We start from the raw sequence: 15,265 nt of genomic DNA on the forward strand, positions 1-15,265 counted from the left end.
TCTTGTGCATTAAAGTTTAAATTACTTTCAGTGCTAAGTGTATCCATTCTGGCAGGTTAAAAAAAAACTGAAACATGCACGTGTACTAAGTCAAAATAAATACAGGTCCTCAAAATAATATTCAAATTGTACATTTTAAATATTTAAGTCTAAGGATATTACTATTTTAAATGCTCTGAAAATAGTTTTTAAAAACTCATGAAACTTATAAAAATCAATTCCAAACTACTGTAATTTTATAAATACTAAAAAGTAAGCTGAAAAAGCTGAAGATAAGAATTACAAATTATTATGTATTAGCCACTAAAATGATGATTACATGATGATCAGAAAAAGCTAAATATTATTCCCCAGAATTATAAGAATTTATATTATATAAATTAATTGCAAATGAATAAACAAAAATTATAACTATAAAATCAAACATTTTAAGTCTTATTGGCAGTGGGCAGGAGTTAGACGATGTCATGCAAGAGACCAAGAGAGCTTTTCCAAATACATAGGTCATCTATATCTGTTCTCCACACAGTAACCTGAGTGTTATTTTAAATATATAAATCAGATCATGCCCTCCCCTGCTTAGTCAACTAAGCTTTTGGAAATCAGCCCTACTTCTACCCCATCTCTCTCTGATCTATTTCTCTCTAAGCTCCTTCTTACTCACCTTGCAATAGACATGCTACAGTCAATTTTACTGAATATGAAAAACATGCTGAAAATGTCTTCATATATTTATTACAAATTATTATACACCAGGTGGTAAAATTACAGTGACTACAAGATTATCATAAACAGTTAAATATTATACTGTGGAGTTAGAAGAATTTGTAGAACAAAACTGACTATAAATAAACTCGGGGTCTTTGAAGTTGCTATTTCTTCTGCCTGGAATGCTCTTCCTTCAGAACTCTGCACGTATGGTTCATTCTTGGCTTTTTAATTTTAGCTCAAATGGCCCTTTCTCAGAGATGAACCCCTACTCTCTCTCTTTAAAACAGGCTCTCTTCCATTCCATCACCTTGTCCTTGTCCTATTTTAAGGACTTCATAGTTCTTACCACTATATCCAATTAGCTTGTTTATTGCTACTGTTGTTTACTATCTACCTTTAATGCACCGAAATGTAAATTTCATGGGAATAGGGCTTTGTTTGGACTAGTGTCTGGCACCTAACAAGTACTCAATAATTATCTGTTGAATAAACAAATGATTAATAAATTCTACCCTCCTTGCCTTTGTCACCTATATTTTTGGAATAAGATGTATTTAGGAAGTTTGGGCAGGTAAAGTCTGTAAGAAGCTCCCATATGATTATGATTTGTACACCCCTCCCAGCCACCCAGCAAGAATTTTTGATTCAAGAGTTCAGGTAAAAGAACCCATCTGAAGATTTCCTGGTTCTGTAGAACTAATCTTTAATGCAAAGTGTATTACTATGCAAAAAAAATATTAGGTTTCATATTGGTAGTAATTCAAGCTCCTTTACCCACCTAAAATAAAATTGTATTTTAAAAATTATATGGACACTAAACATATTTATTTAAACCAAATATATGTTCAGAAAGCATACTTATCTGTTCAAGTACTGTGATGAGACTCATTTAATGGCAATTTAGGAATAATGATATTAATAACTTTATAGATTAATAAAGATCACATTTTATCATATACCAGTATGCTTTTGCAAACATAACAAATCAATCTTACAACAATACATTTTTACATGTTAATTCTACTATATTCAATCTATTATACATTTTATTCCAATTTAAATTATTTCAAATAGAGAGCCTCTATTAATTGTCATGAAATGTCAATGCCAGGGAGGTTTTGAAATGGCAGATAGTTTTGGAGGAGCATTTACCTTCTTGTCATCTAAAGAAGGATGCCAATTCAGACCTCTTTTTCCACAGTATCTAATTCTATTTACCAATAAAATATGCCTAAATACAGATTTTTAAAGGCCATTCTCAATTAAAAAAAAATGAAACACTGTACATGCTACAACACAGATGGGCCAGGAAACATGCTAAGTTAATAGAAGCCAGTCACAAAAGGTCACATACTATATGAATCTATTTATATGAAATGGCCAGAATAGGCAAATCCATAGAAACAGAAAATAGATTAGTAGCTACTAGGAGCTGGGAGCAGGGAGGAACAGGGAATAACTAGTCATGTGTACAGAGTTTCTTTTTGGGAGAGAATATTTTAAAATTAGACAGTGGTGATGGTTGTACAACTCTGTTAATATACTAAAAACCACTGAAATTATACTTTCAAAGGGTGAATTTCATGGTATGTGTATTATATCTCAATAAAGCTGGAGTTTTTTAAACTATTTTTACAAGAATTCAACCAAATGACATGTTTAGATGCAAGCTTTTAAATTCTGTGGCAAATTCTAAACTAAGGTAAAATTTAAAACTTCATTATGTAGGAAATATGTTACATCATGTTGCCACAAATACTAAAATAAAACATTCTACCTGGTAGTTGTCCTTGCTGAAGGCTCTCCATTTTCATGTAAGGCATCACCATTTTGCTGTATTTCTACTGAACAATAAGAAAAAAATAAACTAGGTTTTTATATACTTCTTGCTGATTCTTTTTCCTTTAAATTTGATAAACACATAAAATTAATTAGCTTACTGGCTGGAGATGAGCTGCAGTTTGTTAGATTTTCTTGCTCAATCACCAATCCATCAAGCACAACTGTCAATTCACCAGTTTGCACTACGCCATTCTTGTTTTCCAAGGAAAGTTTTAATTGTTCTTTCACTCTTTCCACTAGAAATAAGAATATCCTAATTTAAAAGCTTTTGCCACACACAAAAATGTTTAGAAACCAAAACTACATTTCAAGAATTACTCTAATTCAGTACTTGACAGCTACATCTGAAAGGTATTCTTTGCATTTTTATCTATAGTCCCTTCTATACTATGCCAGAATGAATCCTTTTAACATCTAATTAAGTAACACCTCTTCCCCAACCCCACACCTTCAATATCATCTTTAATTGTCTCTGTGTATGTTATAAACTTCAGATAACATATAAATATAACTAAATAAGTGCAGCAATTGCCTATGCTTGCTCTTCAATCCAAGGTATCACAAAATTTCAGCCTAAGAGTCAGGTGGCTTGAATTCTAGCTCTGCTACTTACTGGCTTTCCCTTGAATAAGTTATTCAAATTTTTTTAAGCCTCAGTTTCATTAAAAAATGGAGATGACAAAAGCTTCAAACTAAAAGGACCGTCTTAAGGACCAAATGTAAAACCACTCAGAAAGCACTAGCATCACATCTGACACATGGTAAGTACTCAATAAATGCTAAGTACTACGACAACAGTTTATTATTATTTTTTTATATAAGGCCAAATACTTCCTTCCATTAGGACATCTAGTTCTTATTTAAACTCAAGGTCATTTTGCTTCAAATTCTATCCTATAGAATATATATTAAAAGTTATTAGCAAGGGGATTAGGCAAGTGGGGAGATGATGATCAAAGGATACAAAGCCTCCATTAGACAGGAGGGATTTTTTTCCTTGAGATACACTGCACAGTGTGATGAATATAGCAAATAACTATTGCACACTTCAAAATCACTAAGAGTCAGCTAGGCATAGTGGCTAACGCTTGTAATCCTAGCACTCTGGGAGGCTGAGGTGAGAGGATCGTTTGAGCCCAGGAGCTCAAGAGCAGCCTGAGCAAGAGCGAGACCCTCTCCCCACAAAAAAAATAGAAAAGTTATCTGGGCATGGTGGCAAGTGCTTATAGTCCCAGCTACCTGGGAAGCTGAGGCAGAAGGATCACTCCAGCCCAGGAGCTTCAGGTTGCAGTGCGCTATGATGATGCCACTGCACTCTAGCCCAAATGACACAGCAAGACCTTGTCAACACCGAAAAATCACTAAAAATAAACCTCAAATGTTCTCACTATAAAAAGTAAGTATTTGAGGTGATAGATAGGTTATTATTCTACACCGCATTCATAAATCATAACATCATTATATACCGCATAAATATATACAACCATAATCTGTCAACTTACAATTAAAAAAATAAACACTAAAGAAGACAGTTATTAAGTGATCACTTTATTATTCAAAATGAGGCTAATTACTTCAATGTGATCTTCAGTGGTTTTTTTTTTTTTTTTTTTTTTGAGACAGAGGCTCGCTTTGTTGTCCAGGCTAGAGTGAGTGCCGTGGCGTCAGCCTAGCTCACAGCAACCTCAAACTCCTGGGCTCAAGCAATCCTCCTGCCTCAGCCTCCCGAGTAGCTGGGACTACAGGCATGCGCCACCATGCCCGGCTAATTTTTTATATATATATCAGTTGGCCAATTGATTTCTTTCTATTTATAGTAGAGACGGGGTCTCGCTCTTGCTCAGGTTGGTTTTGAACTCCTGACCTTGAGCAATCCACCCGCCTTGGCCTCCCAAGAGCTAGGATTACAGGCGTGAGCCACAGCGCCCGGCCTTCAGTGGTTTTTTGAAGCTTTTGAAATCATGGAACATTTCACTTCTTAGATAAAGTCCTTAACTTTGATTTTTCCTATATTTAACAAATTTGGGGGTTCCCTCCCATTTACCACATGTTCAGTATAAACATGTTAACTAATTATGCAAGTACAGAAAAGACCCCCCCCAAAAAAAATCTAGAACTACTAATCATTGGACAGATACTCTGCAAAAAAACGTATGAACCATGTAATAAAAAACAACCTTATAGACTACCTACTCCAACCATTTGTAGCACCATAAACCTTGTTTCCACCCATCAAAAACAACAATAAAAACAATTAGAGAAACTATGGTAAATATAAAAGTACAAAAAAAAAAAACCCTACAAAAAAACATGAGTTTCAGCCTTATGTAATCTATATCTGAAGAAAACGATATTGACCAACATTCAATTTCATTCTTATCACTTCCCACCATTGAAAGTGTCTGAAATTTGATAATTTGGCTGTTTTTCCTAAAATATTTAGCTGAAGAGATTCCTAAAGAATAGACTTCTAAAATCCTTTAGTGTAAGTTTCTTAGTAAATTCTTCCTTTTTTTTGTTATCTGTAAATGTTTGCATTCTCAAAAGATTTGTTGGACATGCAATTTTATCTTGATAATCATCTCCTCCCAACTCTTTGAAGATATTTTCCCACTATCTTCTATTACTGGTAGTTCCGTACTTCTAATTTATAAATCTATGCAAATGACCTACTTTTCCCTATTAAATCAAATTTCTCTGTGGCTGCTTTTAAAATCTATTTGTATCTTTGGTATTAGGCATTTTACTATTAAATGTCTAGTCATGACTTTCTCTTTGCAGTCTCATTTGCGACAGTATGGATGTGTGGATTCATTAGGGTTCAAAAACTTCCAGCCACTATCTCTTCAAGTATGTACTCTACTCCACCCTCTGTTGCAGTGATTAGGTAATTATAGTCCGCAGGCCAAAATCTGGCCCATTATCTGATATTGTAAAGAAAATTTTATTTGAACACAGCCATGCTCATTCATTTACATATTTCCTATGGCCATTTTCACACTACAAGGACAGCTGATAGGTGCAACAGAGACTAAATGGCTTACAAAGTCTAAATAATTACAATCTGGCTTTTTATAGAAAACCCCTGCTTGTGGTGACTTGTTTTCTATGTTCATTTTCTGAAATTAGTTTAAGGGTAATCTCTGGGCTTTGCTATAGTCAGGCTTTATTCCTAATTTTACCAGGGATCTAATGGTACCCCCAAGAGTCTAGACTACAGGAATCCAGGCTCAGTTCCCCTATCTGGCTGTTAACCAAAAGCTCAGCATCCTGACAGCTACTATCAGTATGGTCCACTGTACTAACTCTGGTTCATGAGGTGTTCTTTGCCACCTCCCCGACCCCATTTGTGAAGGAGCGAGTTGCCTCTACCTTTTGCAAAACCATCAATGTCACAAAGATTTGTTTTATCCAGGACCTAGGAGATTTGTTCTGCAGTGGGAGGTTGTTTACACAATATAATCTTTCATAATTCTGAACACAGAATATTGAGGTATAACATTTTGAATAATAAAATTACAGGGACTATCAAATAAATAATCCCCATCTACTATGTGTACATATACACGTATGTTGCACGGGCAAGGGTACTATTCTATCACAAACCAACTCAGACATATTTATGCATTCAATCTTTGACAGCCTACTGTGTGCCAGGCATTGTAGCTGGGGACAAACAGGATAAACCCTGACCAGCCTAAAGTAGACCTCCCTACCACTGCTTTGTTTATTTCCGTTAATGGATTTACTACCACCAGAAAGTTTTTGTTTTTGTTTTTTTTTTGTCTACCTTCCCAAATAAAATGAAGTCTCTAATTGGGCAGAAAGATCCTGTCCATCTAATTCAGTGATGTATGCTCAGTATCTGACAAAAGGTAGGCAACTTAATGAACATTTACAACAAGTGATCAAGTTAGTCCTGTTCTCAGGGGATTTATTCTTATAAGGCAGAAGCTGACCTTCCCACCTCCTAGACATTCTTTCTTAGCTTTAATAGGGCAAAAGAGCAAGTATGTAACTAGATAATTTATCCTATAATCTAGATTTGTTGAAACCATACACCCTTTCCGTCCCCACAGAAAACAAAAGATCTTCAAAAATGTTAGTTTTAAGGCGTTTCATAGATTTAGCTCAGAGTCACATTCTATAATTTTAAAAACTTGCTTGAACAATGTATTAATTATCTATTGCTGAGTAACGAATATACTTAAAGTTAGTGGCTAAGAATAACAATAATTGCTCATTATTGCTGGTAGTTTCTGCGGGCTGGGAACTCAGGAGGGGCTAAAAGATGTGTGAAGTTAGTGCTGGCTGTTGAGAAGAGACCTCGGTGCCTCTCCGCTCTTTTCTCAAGAAGGGCTACCTGAAAAGCTTCACAAGGGTGGCTTACTTCTCACAGTGAGCAATACAAGAGACCAAGGCAAAAGCTGAAATGCCTTTTATGACCAAGACTTGGAGGTCGTATACCACCGCTTCTGCCACACTCTGTTCATTGTACGGACCATCTCTGATTCAGTGTGGGAGGGGATGACACAAGGGTATGAAACATCAGAAGCTATGAATGCTTGGGAGCCACTCTGGAGGCTAGCCAACATACACATAAATGTGAGAAAAATAGGATTTTTAGAAATAAAATGAGTGCATTAGATTATATACCTTGTGACAGCCCAATTAATCAGATTTTCCAATTCCTAAGTCTTTCCATTATATCAGTGTTCAACAACTCATGAATAAAGTTAAGCTCCCACTTCCTACCATATAACAAAATAAATTTCAGAATGTACAAAAAAAATTAAAGTAAAACCAATCAATAAAAAATGAAGAAAGAACATGAGACAATTACAACAGATAAAGTGCGAATGACTGATAAACATCTGACCTTATTAATAATCAAAGAAATGCTTTGATAAGAAAAATCTTCATCTTTTTTACCTATTAATGTGGCAAATATTTCCAAACAGGCACTCTCATATGCTACGCTGTGTGCACAAATTAGTATAATCTTTCAGGAAGGCAACTGGACAGCTATGTATAGCTAGAGGCTTAAAATTTCTCATTCCTTTTGACCTAGTACTTTCAATACTAAAACTATTTCTAAAGAAGTAACAAAGATGGACTTTTATCAAACTGGATATAAAAACACTGTTTGTCTAAAACTTCAACTTCAAAATATTTTAAATCATGTTGATAGTAAGTCAATTTATAAAACAGAACTTAAGTCTCAGTGAACTAGATGAAACTAAATAAACAAATGAGCTAATAAGGTTAAAGAAGGTTTCTAAATATAATTAAATTTTATGCTTTGTCCAGTATCATAAACGACACATTTCTCTGCTGTATTTCCTTCCATTTAACATAAAGAGATAACTGTTCATTGTAAATAATTTTGGATATAACTCAATTTGAAATGAACTTAATGGATTTCAAAATGCTTTCCCTGATAAAAACTAAATTCTTGGCTCTATTAACACCATTAAAAAAACAATCAGTGTAATTCAGTATTTCAACGGCAACCATCTGACTCCTCTCCAGAGTATTTAAAGTGGTTCTTAGTCTCAAAATTGAAACACAATGTGAAGTTCTGTATACATTATAATGCAGGGGTCCCCAATCTATGATGAGTTGTATAATTATTTCATTATATATTACATGTTACAATAAGAGAAATAAAGTATACAATAAATGTAATGCTCTTGAAACATCCTGAAACCATCCCCTCGCCGACCCCCAACTCTTATCCTGGTCTGTGGAAAAACTGTCTTCCATGAAAACAGTCCCTGGTGCCAAAAAGGTTGGGGACCGCTGCAATGCATATATATTAGCTACACTATTCTTATACTTTTCACTCATGAATATAATGACAAAGATTCTCTCCTTGACCAAACTCCAATCAGGTTCCTTTAAGCTACCTTCTTTTTTTTTTTTTTTTTTTAGACAGCACATAACTTCTGCATAAGCTACCTTCTTGACTAACCTCAATCTTGACCTAGAAAAACTGCAAACTTTCGGCACAAATCATTTGATCTGCAACCTTCTCTCCCAACACACACACACACACACACACACACACACACACACACACACACACACACGGCTCAAACAAATACTACCATAGTTTCTAGCAACTCAAGGCTGCATCCTTAGGATGACCTTAAGTAATCCTGCTTAAAAAGTGCCTGCCTGAGAAAGCTGAAGGCTGCCAAAAGAATCTATTGTTTGTCATAGCCAACCCCTGATGGCAGGCCCCTGACTACCTTTTCTTAGAGCTTAAAAGGGCTTACAATGGTGAATCCCTCCTCTGTCTCTTCTGCAAGGTGGGGGTGTCTTTCTCAAGGACCAGAAAGCTATTCCTCTAAAATGTAATCAGAAACGACACAGCCTCGGTCTCTCAGTCTCTGTTGGGAGGATAGAATCCTAACTTCAATACTTGCGAGCTAGCAAACACAGTTGGCCTAACTGCATTTAAACCAATCAACCTTTTGTAATTTTTCACTTTCCTGACTCTACTGAGACTCCACTCATCCCCTCTCTACTCCCTCATTCTCCTTTTAAAAGGCGCCGTCACCTCTGTACAAATTGAACTTGACTGAGTTCAGTTCATGTTGCATTTTCTTCCCTACTGCAAAAATATATTGCTGATTAATTCTGTCCTGACCACTTTAACCAGTGCTCAGCTTTGTTTATCTGTGACAACAGAGGAATCTTCCCTCTGTAGTTTAAGAAATAGTGAGGCTGAGAGAGGGAAAATATCTCAGATATCAGTATCTAATGCTGGTGACACAGAGAAAAGAAAGCTACAAATATCACACATCTCTGCAGTTAACTAAGTAACTTCCACGACTGGGACTGGTGTTCCAATCTGAAGGCAGAATGGGTTAACTGAGGTACAAATAATGGCTTAAATCCACTCAAGTTCTGAGACAATGTGTTAGAGGTCTGCACAAGCAAAAGCTTTGGGCACTAACCAACTAGGCTCATATAAAACAAATGAAGGGTAAGAAGAGAGAGCTCACTAGGACTTAAATGTGAAGTGAAAGAATTTCCCTAGTAAGCTGCAGTTGAATTTTGGGGGGAAATACAGATAATTTATGTTAGGTTAGTTGTGGGTGGTTTTTTTTTTTTTTTAGAAACAGGATCTCGCTCTGTCAACCCAGGCTGGAGGGCAGTGGTGTGATCATAGCTCCAATCCTAGGTTCAGGCAATCCTTCTACCTCAGCCTCCCAAGTAGCCGGGACTACAGGCACATACCACAACACTCAGTTCATTTGTTGTTGTCTTTTACGTAGTCTCGCCTGTGTTACTCAGGCTAGTCTTGAACTCCTGGCCTCAAGCAATCCTCCCACCTCAGCCTCCCAAAGTGTTGGGATTACAGGCATGCACCACTATGCCTGGCCAGTGGTGAGTTTTACTTAAGGTTACAGAGAACTGTAACAGCTCATATTATACTATGGGGGATGAAAAAAGGCCTATTTAAATTAGTCCTTTTTGTCTAATTTGAAAAAAATGGTCAAAATACCTATGTAAATTAGCCTTCCACTTTACCCCCAAAATATCACACAGGATAGGTTAAAAGCCATGAATTTATGAGAACAGAATACGGGGGCCTTCAGTAAAGGAAGAAACTAGCCTTATAAACGTGAAGAGGAACAAATGACCTCAACTACAAAATCTATTCTGATATAGGAAACTGTTAGGCTTTTATTATGGTGAAATAGGGGAATGGTCAGAGACTATTATGTTTTTATATGTTTTTTATGCTTCTTTTATAAATTCAATGTTTACTGAATGAAGAAAAGTCCCATAGCTATGAAAGCAAAAAAATACAATTAATTTCAAGGGCCTCTAATTTACTTATCAGAACATATAAAAGATAAAATATTTGACTTTTGGAAGATGGAACACTTTGAACCAAGCATATCAAAACAACAAAGGCATCATTATTTTTTAACATATTAACTGCCATCTGAGTTGTATTTAACTCACCCTAGTTTTGAGCCCAGGGCCTCATGAAGCATATGTAACTCACACGTCTCTTTACCTCGGGGGCCGCAAGAACTAGTTTTCAAGTTACATGTAACTCATGCACAGAGAACGATAAAAAATAACAAATTTTCATTAAACTAATGAAAAGGATTGTTTTGTTTTTGAAGTTTTTATTCTATTTTTATAATTAAACCGTGGTCCCAAGGAAAAATTTTTTTTTCTAGATGGCAGTCAATGTGTTAAAAATCATAAATAAAAAATGAAAAGAAGAGCCTATTGGCTGTTAGCAAATGGGAAAATAAGCTAAAAAGCAACTCAAGGCCAGGCGCAGTGGCTCATGCCTATAATCCTAGCACTCTGGGAGGCCAAGGTGGGAAGATCACGTGAAGTCAGGAGTTCAAGATCAGGCTGAGGAAGAGCAAGAACTGTGTCTACTAAAAATAGAAAAATTAGCCAGTGTGGTGGTACACAACTGTAGGTCCAGCTATTCAGGAGGCTGAGGCAGGAGGATCTCTTGAGCCCATGAGTCTGAGGTTGCAGTAGGCTATGATGATACCACTGCACTCTAGTCAGGACAACAGAACAAGACGCTATCTGGGGGAAAAAAAAAAAGACTATTTCCTTAAGTTATATGGAAAAACTTTTAAAATCCTAGGAAAATGAAATAAGATTTATTGGTTAATATAAACTACCAGGATTTTTAAATAAAGTCATAAGAACTATTATAAAAGAAATGATTTTGTGAAAACTAGAAATATAATGGTAAATACGAAAATTTCAAAACATTGGAGGTAACAAAGAAAGGAGTTATAAACAATATCAATAAAAACCAAACACAGACTAAGCAAACAGATGACACAAGTGATATACCTAGGAAAAATTATCAGTATGATAAAATTATATTAATAAGGGTGCCAGAGGAAACACAAAAGACAAGTAGCAGAGAATTACAATGAGGGAGAAATTTGGAAATTTCTAAATTTAGAAACTTTTCTAAAAGAGAACAGATTTCAGACTAACAATTAAAAAAACACATGAGGAATTTCCAGAGGCCTGTAGTCCCAGCTACTCAGGAGGCTGAAGTGGGAGGATCTCTTTAGCCCAGGAGTTCAAGCCTGTGGTGCATTTTGATCTTGCCTATGAACAGCCACTGCACTCTGGCCTGGGCAACATAGGATACTACATCTCTTAAAAAAACAAACAAACAAAAACCTGATGTGATCAAAAGTAAAGCTTTACATAAGAAAAAGATAAAAATAAGCAAGAAAAAATGCTATTTTAAAAAACAATATGGATAAATGCTGATTTTGTAACTCAAACAAAGAAATGGTCTAAGGCTGCAATGTCCAATATGGTAACCAATGGCCGCATGAGGCTATTTAAATTTAAATTTATTTAAAATGAAATAAAATTTAAAAATAGGCTCTTTAGTTACATCAGCCACATTTCAAACGTTCAATTGTCATATGTGGCTAGTGGCTACCACATTGAATAGCACAGATACAGAACACAACCATCACTACAGAAAGTTCTATTGGATAGCAGCCCTTAGAGAATTGTGCTAAGTGAACCTAACATTTCATTATGAAGATAGAAAAAATTATATAAAAATATAAAACACCAAAAGAATGTCAATAAAATGTAATCGAAATAGGATTATACAAGAATATATTTTAAAAGATTGGAAATCAAGATCATGGTCAGGATAAGTGGCAATCTAAAGTATAGCCCATGTTATTATTCACAGATTGTCCTTTTTGGTACTCCCTTCTGCCTTCTACCCAAGATTCTTGGCATTTTATCCTTATTTAAGTGGTTCTAATGTAAACATCTTTCCAATAAAAGATAAACATCTAATACATCGTACCATTACTAAGGAAAGAATGAGAATATAAGAGTCATTTAAGATACATACAATAACCATTAAAAACAGTTCAGAATAAGATAAAGTTATGGGTCCCTTAAAATTCAAATTCATATGTTGAAACCTAACTGTCAGCCAACATGACAGCATTTCTTGCTCAGGTTGATCTTGAACTCCTGAGCTCAAGGGATCCTCCTGCTATGGCCTCCCAGAGTGCCAATGTGATAGTATCAAGGGGTGATACCTGTAGGAGTGGATTAAGTCATGAGGGCAAAGCCCTCATGGATGGCTTTAGGACCCCTATAAAAGGGCTTGAGGGAGCGGGTTTGCCCCTTTCTGTCCCTTCTACCATGCGAAGACACAATGTTCCTCCCCTCCAGAGGATGCAGCAACAAGGCACCATCCTGGAAGTGAAAATCAGGCCCTGACCAGACACCTAACCTGCTGCTGCCTTGGTCTTGGACTTCCAGATCCTAGAACTGTGAGAAATAAATTTCTATTCTTCATATATTTTCCAGTCTCAGGTATTTTGTTATAGCAGCATAAATGGAATAAGACAATAAAGAGCTCATCCCTAAATAAGAATGATATTCAGTTTCTTCAGTTATACACAGTTATTACAACTAGTTTATCAATGTTTTTATTTGTGGAATTACTTATTATACCTCTACCCCATTTCAAAAAGAATTTAGGGCAAGTTTAAATAAGTTTATGTTGAAAGATAAAGATAGTTAAGAGTTACACTCCAAGAGCACTTAGACGAAAATAATGAGTACACTACAGAGCCTACATTATTGTCAAAACAAAAAAAGAAAAGAAAAGAAAAAAAGGAAGGGAAGGAAGGGTGAGGAGAGCCTGCTATATAAGTGGAAAATAAAATGTTAGTGATAAAAATGGACACCATTTAAAAAAACTAGGTAGTAACAGAAGGAAGCTAATCATTAATTTAGATGCACTTTCTTTTAGAGATGGGGTCTCACTACATTGCCCAGGCTAGAGTACTATTCATAGGCATGATTATAGCACACTACAGTCTCGAACTCCTGGCCTCAAGCAATCCTCCCACTTCAGTCTCCCAAATCACTAATTTTGATATACTTTTTATACCATTCTTCATAATATTCCATCTGTGTTAAAGAATTAAATATAAAAACACCAAACAAATGTATAATTATTAAAAATACCAAGAAAGTGATCAATGACAAAGAGACTGCTTTCAGTAAAGGAGAACTAGCAAAGCATACTCAGAAGATATAAGACTAGTTGGAGAGAGCAGACAGGGTACTAAGAATTATAAGTAGGAAATTAGAGAAACTGAACTAAGACTCTGTAAGGTAAAATCAGGAGTTAAACTTGATTTTATAGCCAAGTGACTTTGAAACTGGTTTGAGGAACAGGGTCCACAGAAGTTAATTCAGAAACTACTGGGAGTAGAGTAAAAAGAGTTAAGGACATGTTAGCATGTGCATGCTTTTGTGGGTCAATTTTACTGTATGTAAAACATAACAGTAAAATTTTATATAGAATAAGATTCCATAGTAAGATGTTATTCAAATACGCAAGTTTCTCTGTTACAATTTTTTTAAGTCTTTGGCTGTTGACTGTGGGAGGCACTGAAATAACACAGATGAATAAGACGGTTTCCACCTTCAAGTTGTTCATTAAATCCATTTTGTTTGTGGTTTATAATTTTCATAAATGCCACCTGAAATTCATACAATAATTTTCCCACTATCACCAAACCATGTCCTTTCATCTTTTAATATCGCCCTCAAATATCATGGCCCCACAAATATTTCTCCTGGTTCCAACCACCTCCATATTGCAAATGCTTACAAGGACTTTGTCCTGTCTACCATTCATTCATACCACAAACTCTTCTAACTGTCTTGCCAAAAACCATACTGGAATGGTCTTTCAGGCATGCTAGATCCCGGGTTCTTCCTTAAAAGCTAGATGGGCTTTTCACTGTTTCTTCTTTTCTTGTCACACAATCTAAAGCCTCAGTTTTCCTTTCCTCCCAGGAGATTCCTCTTTCACTTTATCCCTTAAAAATGTATTCTCCATAAACAAGTGAGAAACACAAACATACCCCAGAACATCCCTTCACTGGAGCCTTCTCTACAAATATACAGATTCTATTCATGTAAGATGCTAATTATCATTTTCTGGATACAGGACACCTTAGAAATGTAACACCTCTATCAATAACCTTTACCCCTAAAACAGTGAGTGAATCTTGATTTAAGGATAAGAACAAAGAATGTTTTTAGTATCAACTATCTTTATTCATCAATAGGTTGTCAAGTTTTTGTGGGTTACCTATGTTGTTCTTAGCAGTTTTTGTTTACTTCTTTTTAAAGGTAAATACTACACCACCTCCAAGATTTAACTACGGTCCATTCAACTGATACCTAACTAAAACTCAGAGTCCAAGTGTTAAACAAAGAGGCTGAATCAAAGGCAACCAAGAGTTTTATCATCATTTATAAATGTATTTTTGATTGCTTCAAGGCTGTCAAGAACCACAGTAATTTTACATTACATCTAATCAAAACTAAGCAACTAAGAGAAAACTTGTGTTCTAATCATAACCCTGCAATTACTTCTATACTCTTGAGCAAGTCACTAAGTTATTTTATCAATAAATACGAGTAATAAAATGAGTAGCTGGGACTAATATTCACAGGTTGCTTCTACCTTTAAAGCATTATGATTCTACTACAAGATTTAATTCTTGAAATGTATTTACCTATTGTTATGGACTGAACTGTTCCCCCACCAAATCATATGTTGAAGTCTTAAACCCCAGTACTTCAAAATGTGACACTGTATTTATAGACAAGATCTTAAAAGAGGAAACTG

At 35.5% G+C, this 15,265-nt stretch overlaps 1 protein-coding gene across 6 annotated transcripts in view; it reads right to left on the reverse strand.

The window, feature by feature from the left end:
• Window positions 1–15,265, reverse strand: part of WWP1 (WW domain containing E3 ubiquitin protein ligase 1) — a 123,710-nt gene that overhangs the window by 61,248 nt on the left and 47,197 nt on the right. For 4 of the 6 annotated variants that reach the window (XM_076005180.1, XM_076005177.1, XM_076005179.1 and 1 more), the window contains 2 exons: window positions 2,652–2,789; window positions 2,489–2,555 (listed from right to left, as the gene is read on the reverse strand). The exons of 1 other annotated variant lie outside the window; for it this stretch is intronic. In XM_076005180.1, the coding sequence (XP_075861295.1) occupies window positions 2,489–2,555; window positions 2,652–2,789 (205 nt within the window). The remainder of the gene's footprint in view (window positions 1–2,488; window positions 2,556–2,651; window positions 2,790–15,265) is intronic. One more of the 6 variants, XM_076005178.1, reaches the window with a different exon arrangement.

The sequence above is a fragment of the Microcebus murinus genome, chromosome 7, assembly GCF_040939455.1.
Source record: "Microcebus murinus isolate Inina chromosome 7, M.murinus_Inina_mat1.0, whole genome shotgun sequence".
NCBI classification, from domain to species: Eukaryota; Metazoa; Chordata; class Mammalia; order Primates; family Cheirogaleidae; genus Microcebus; species Microcebus murinus.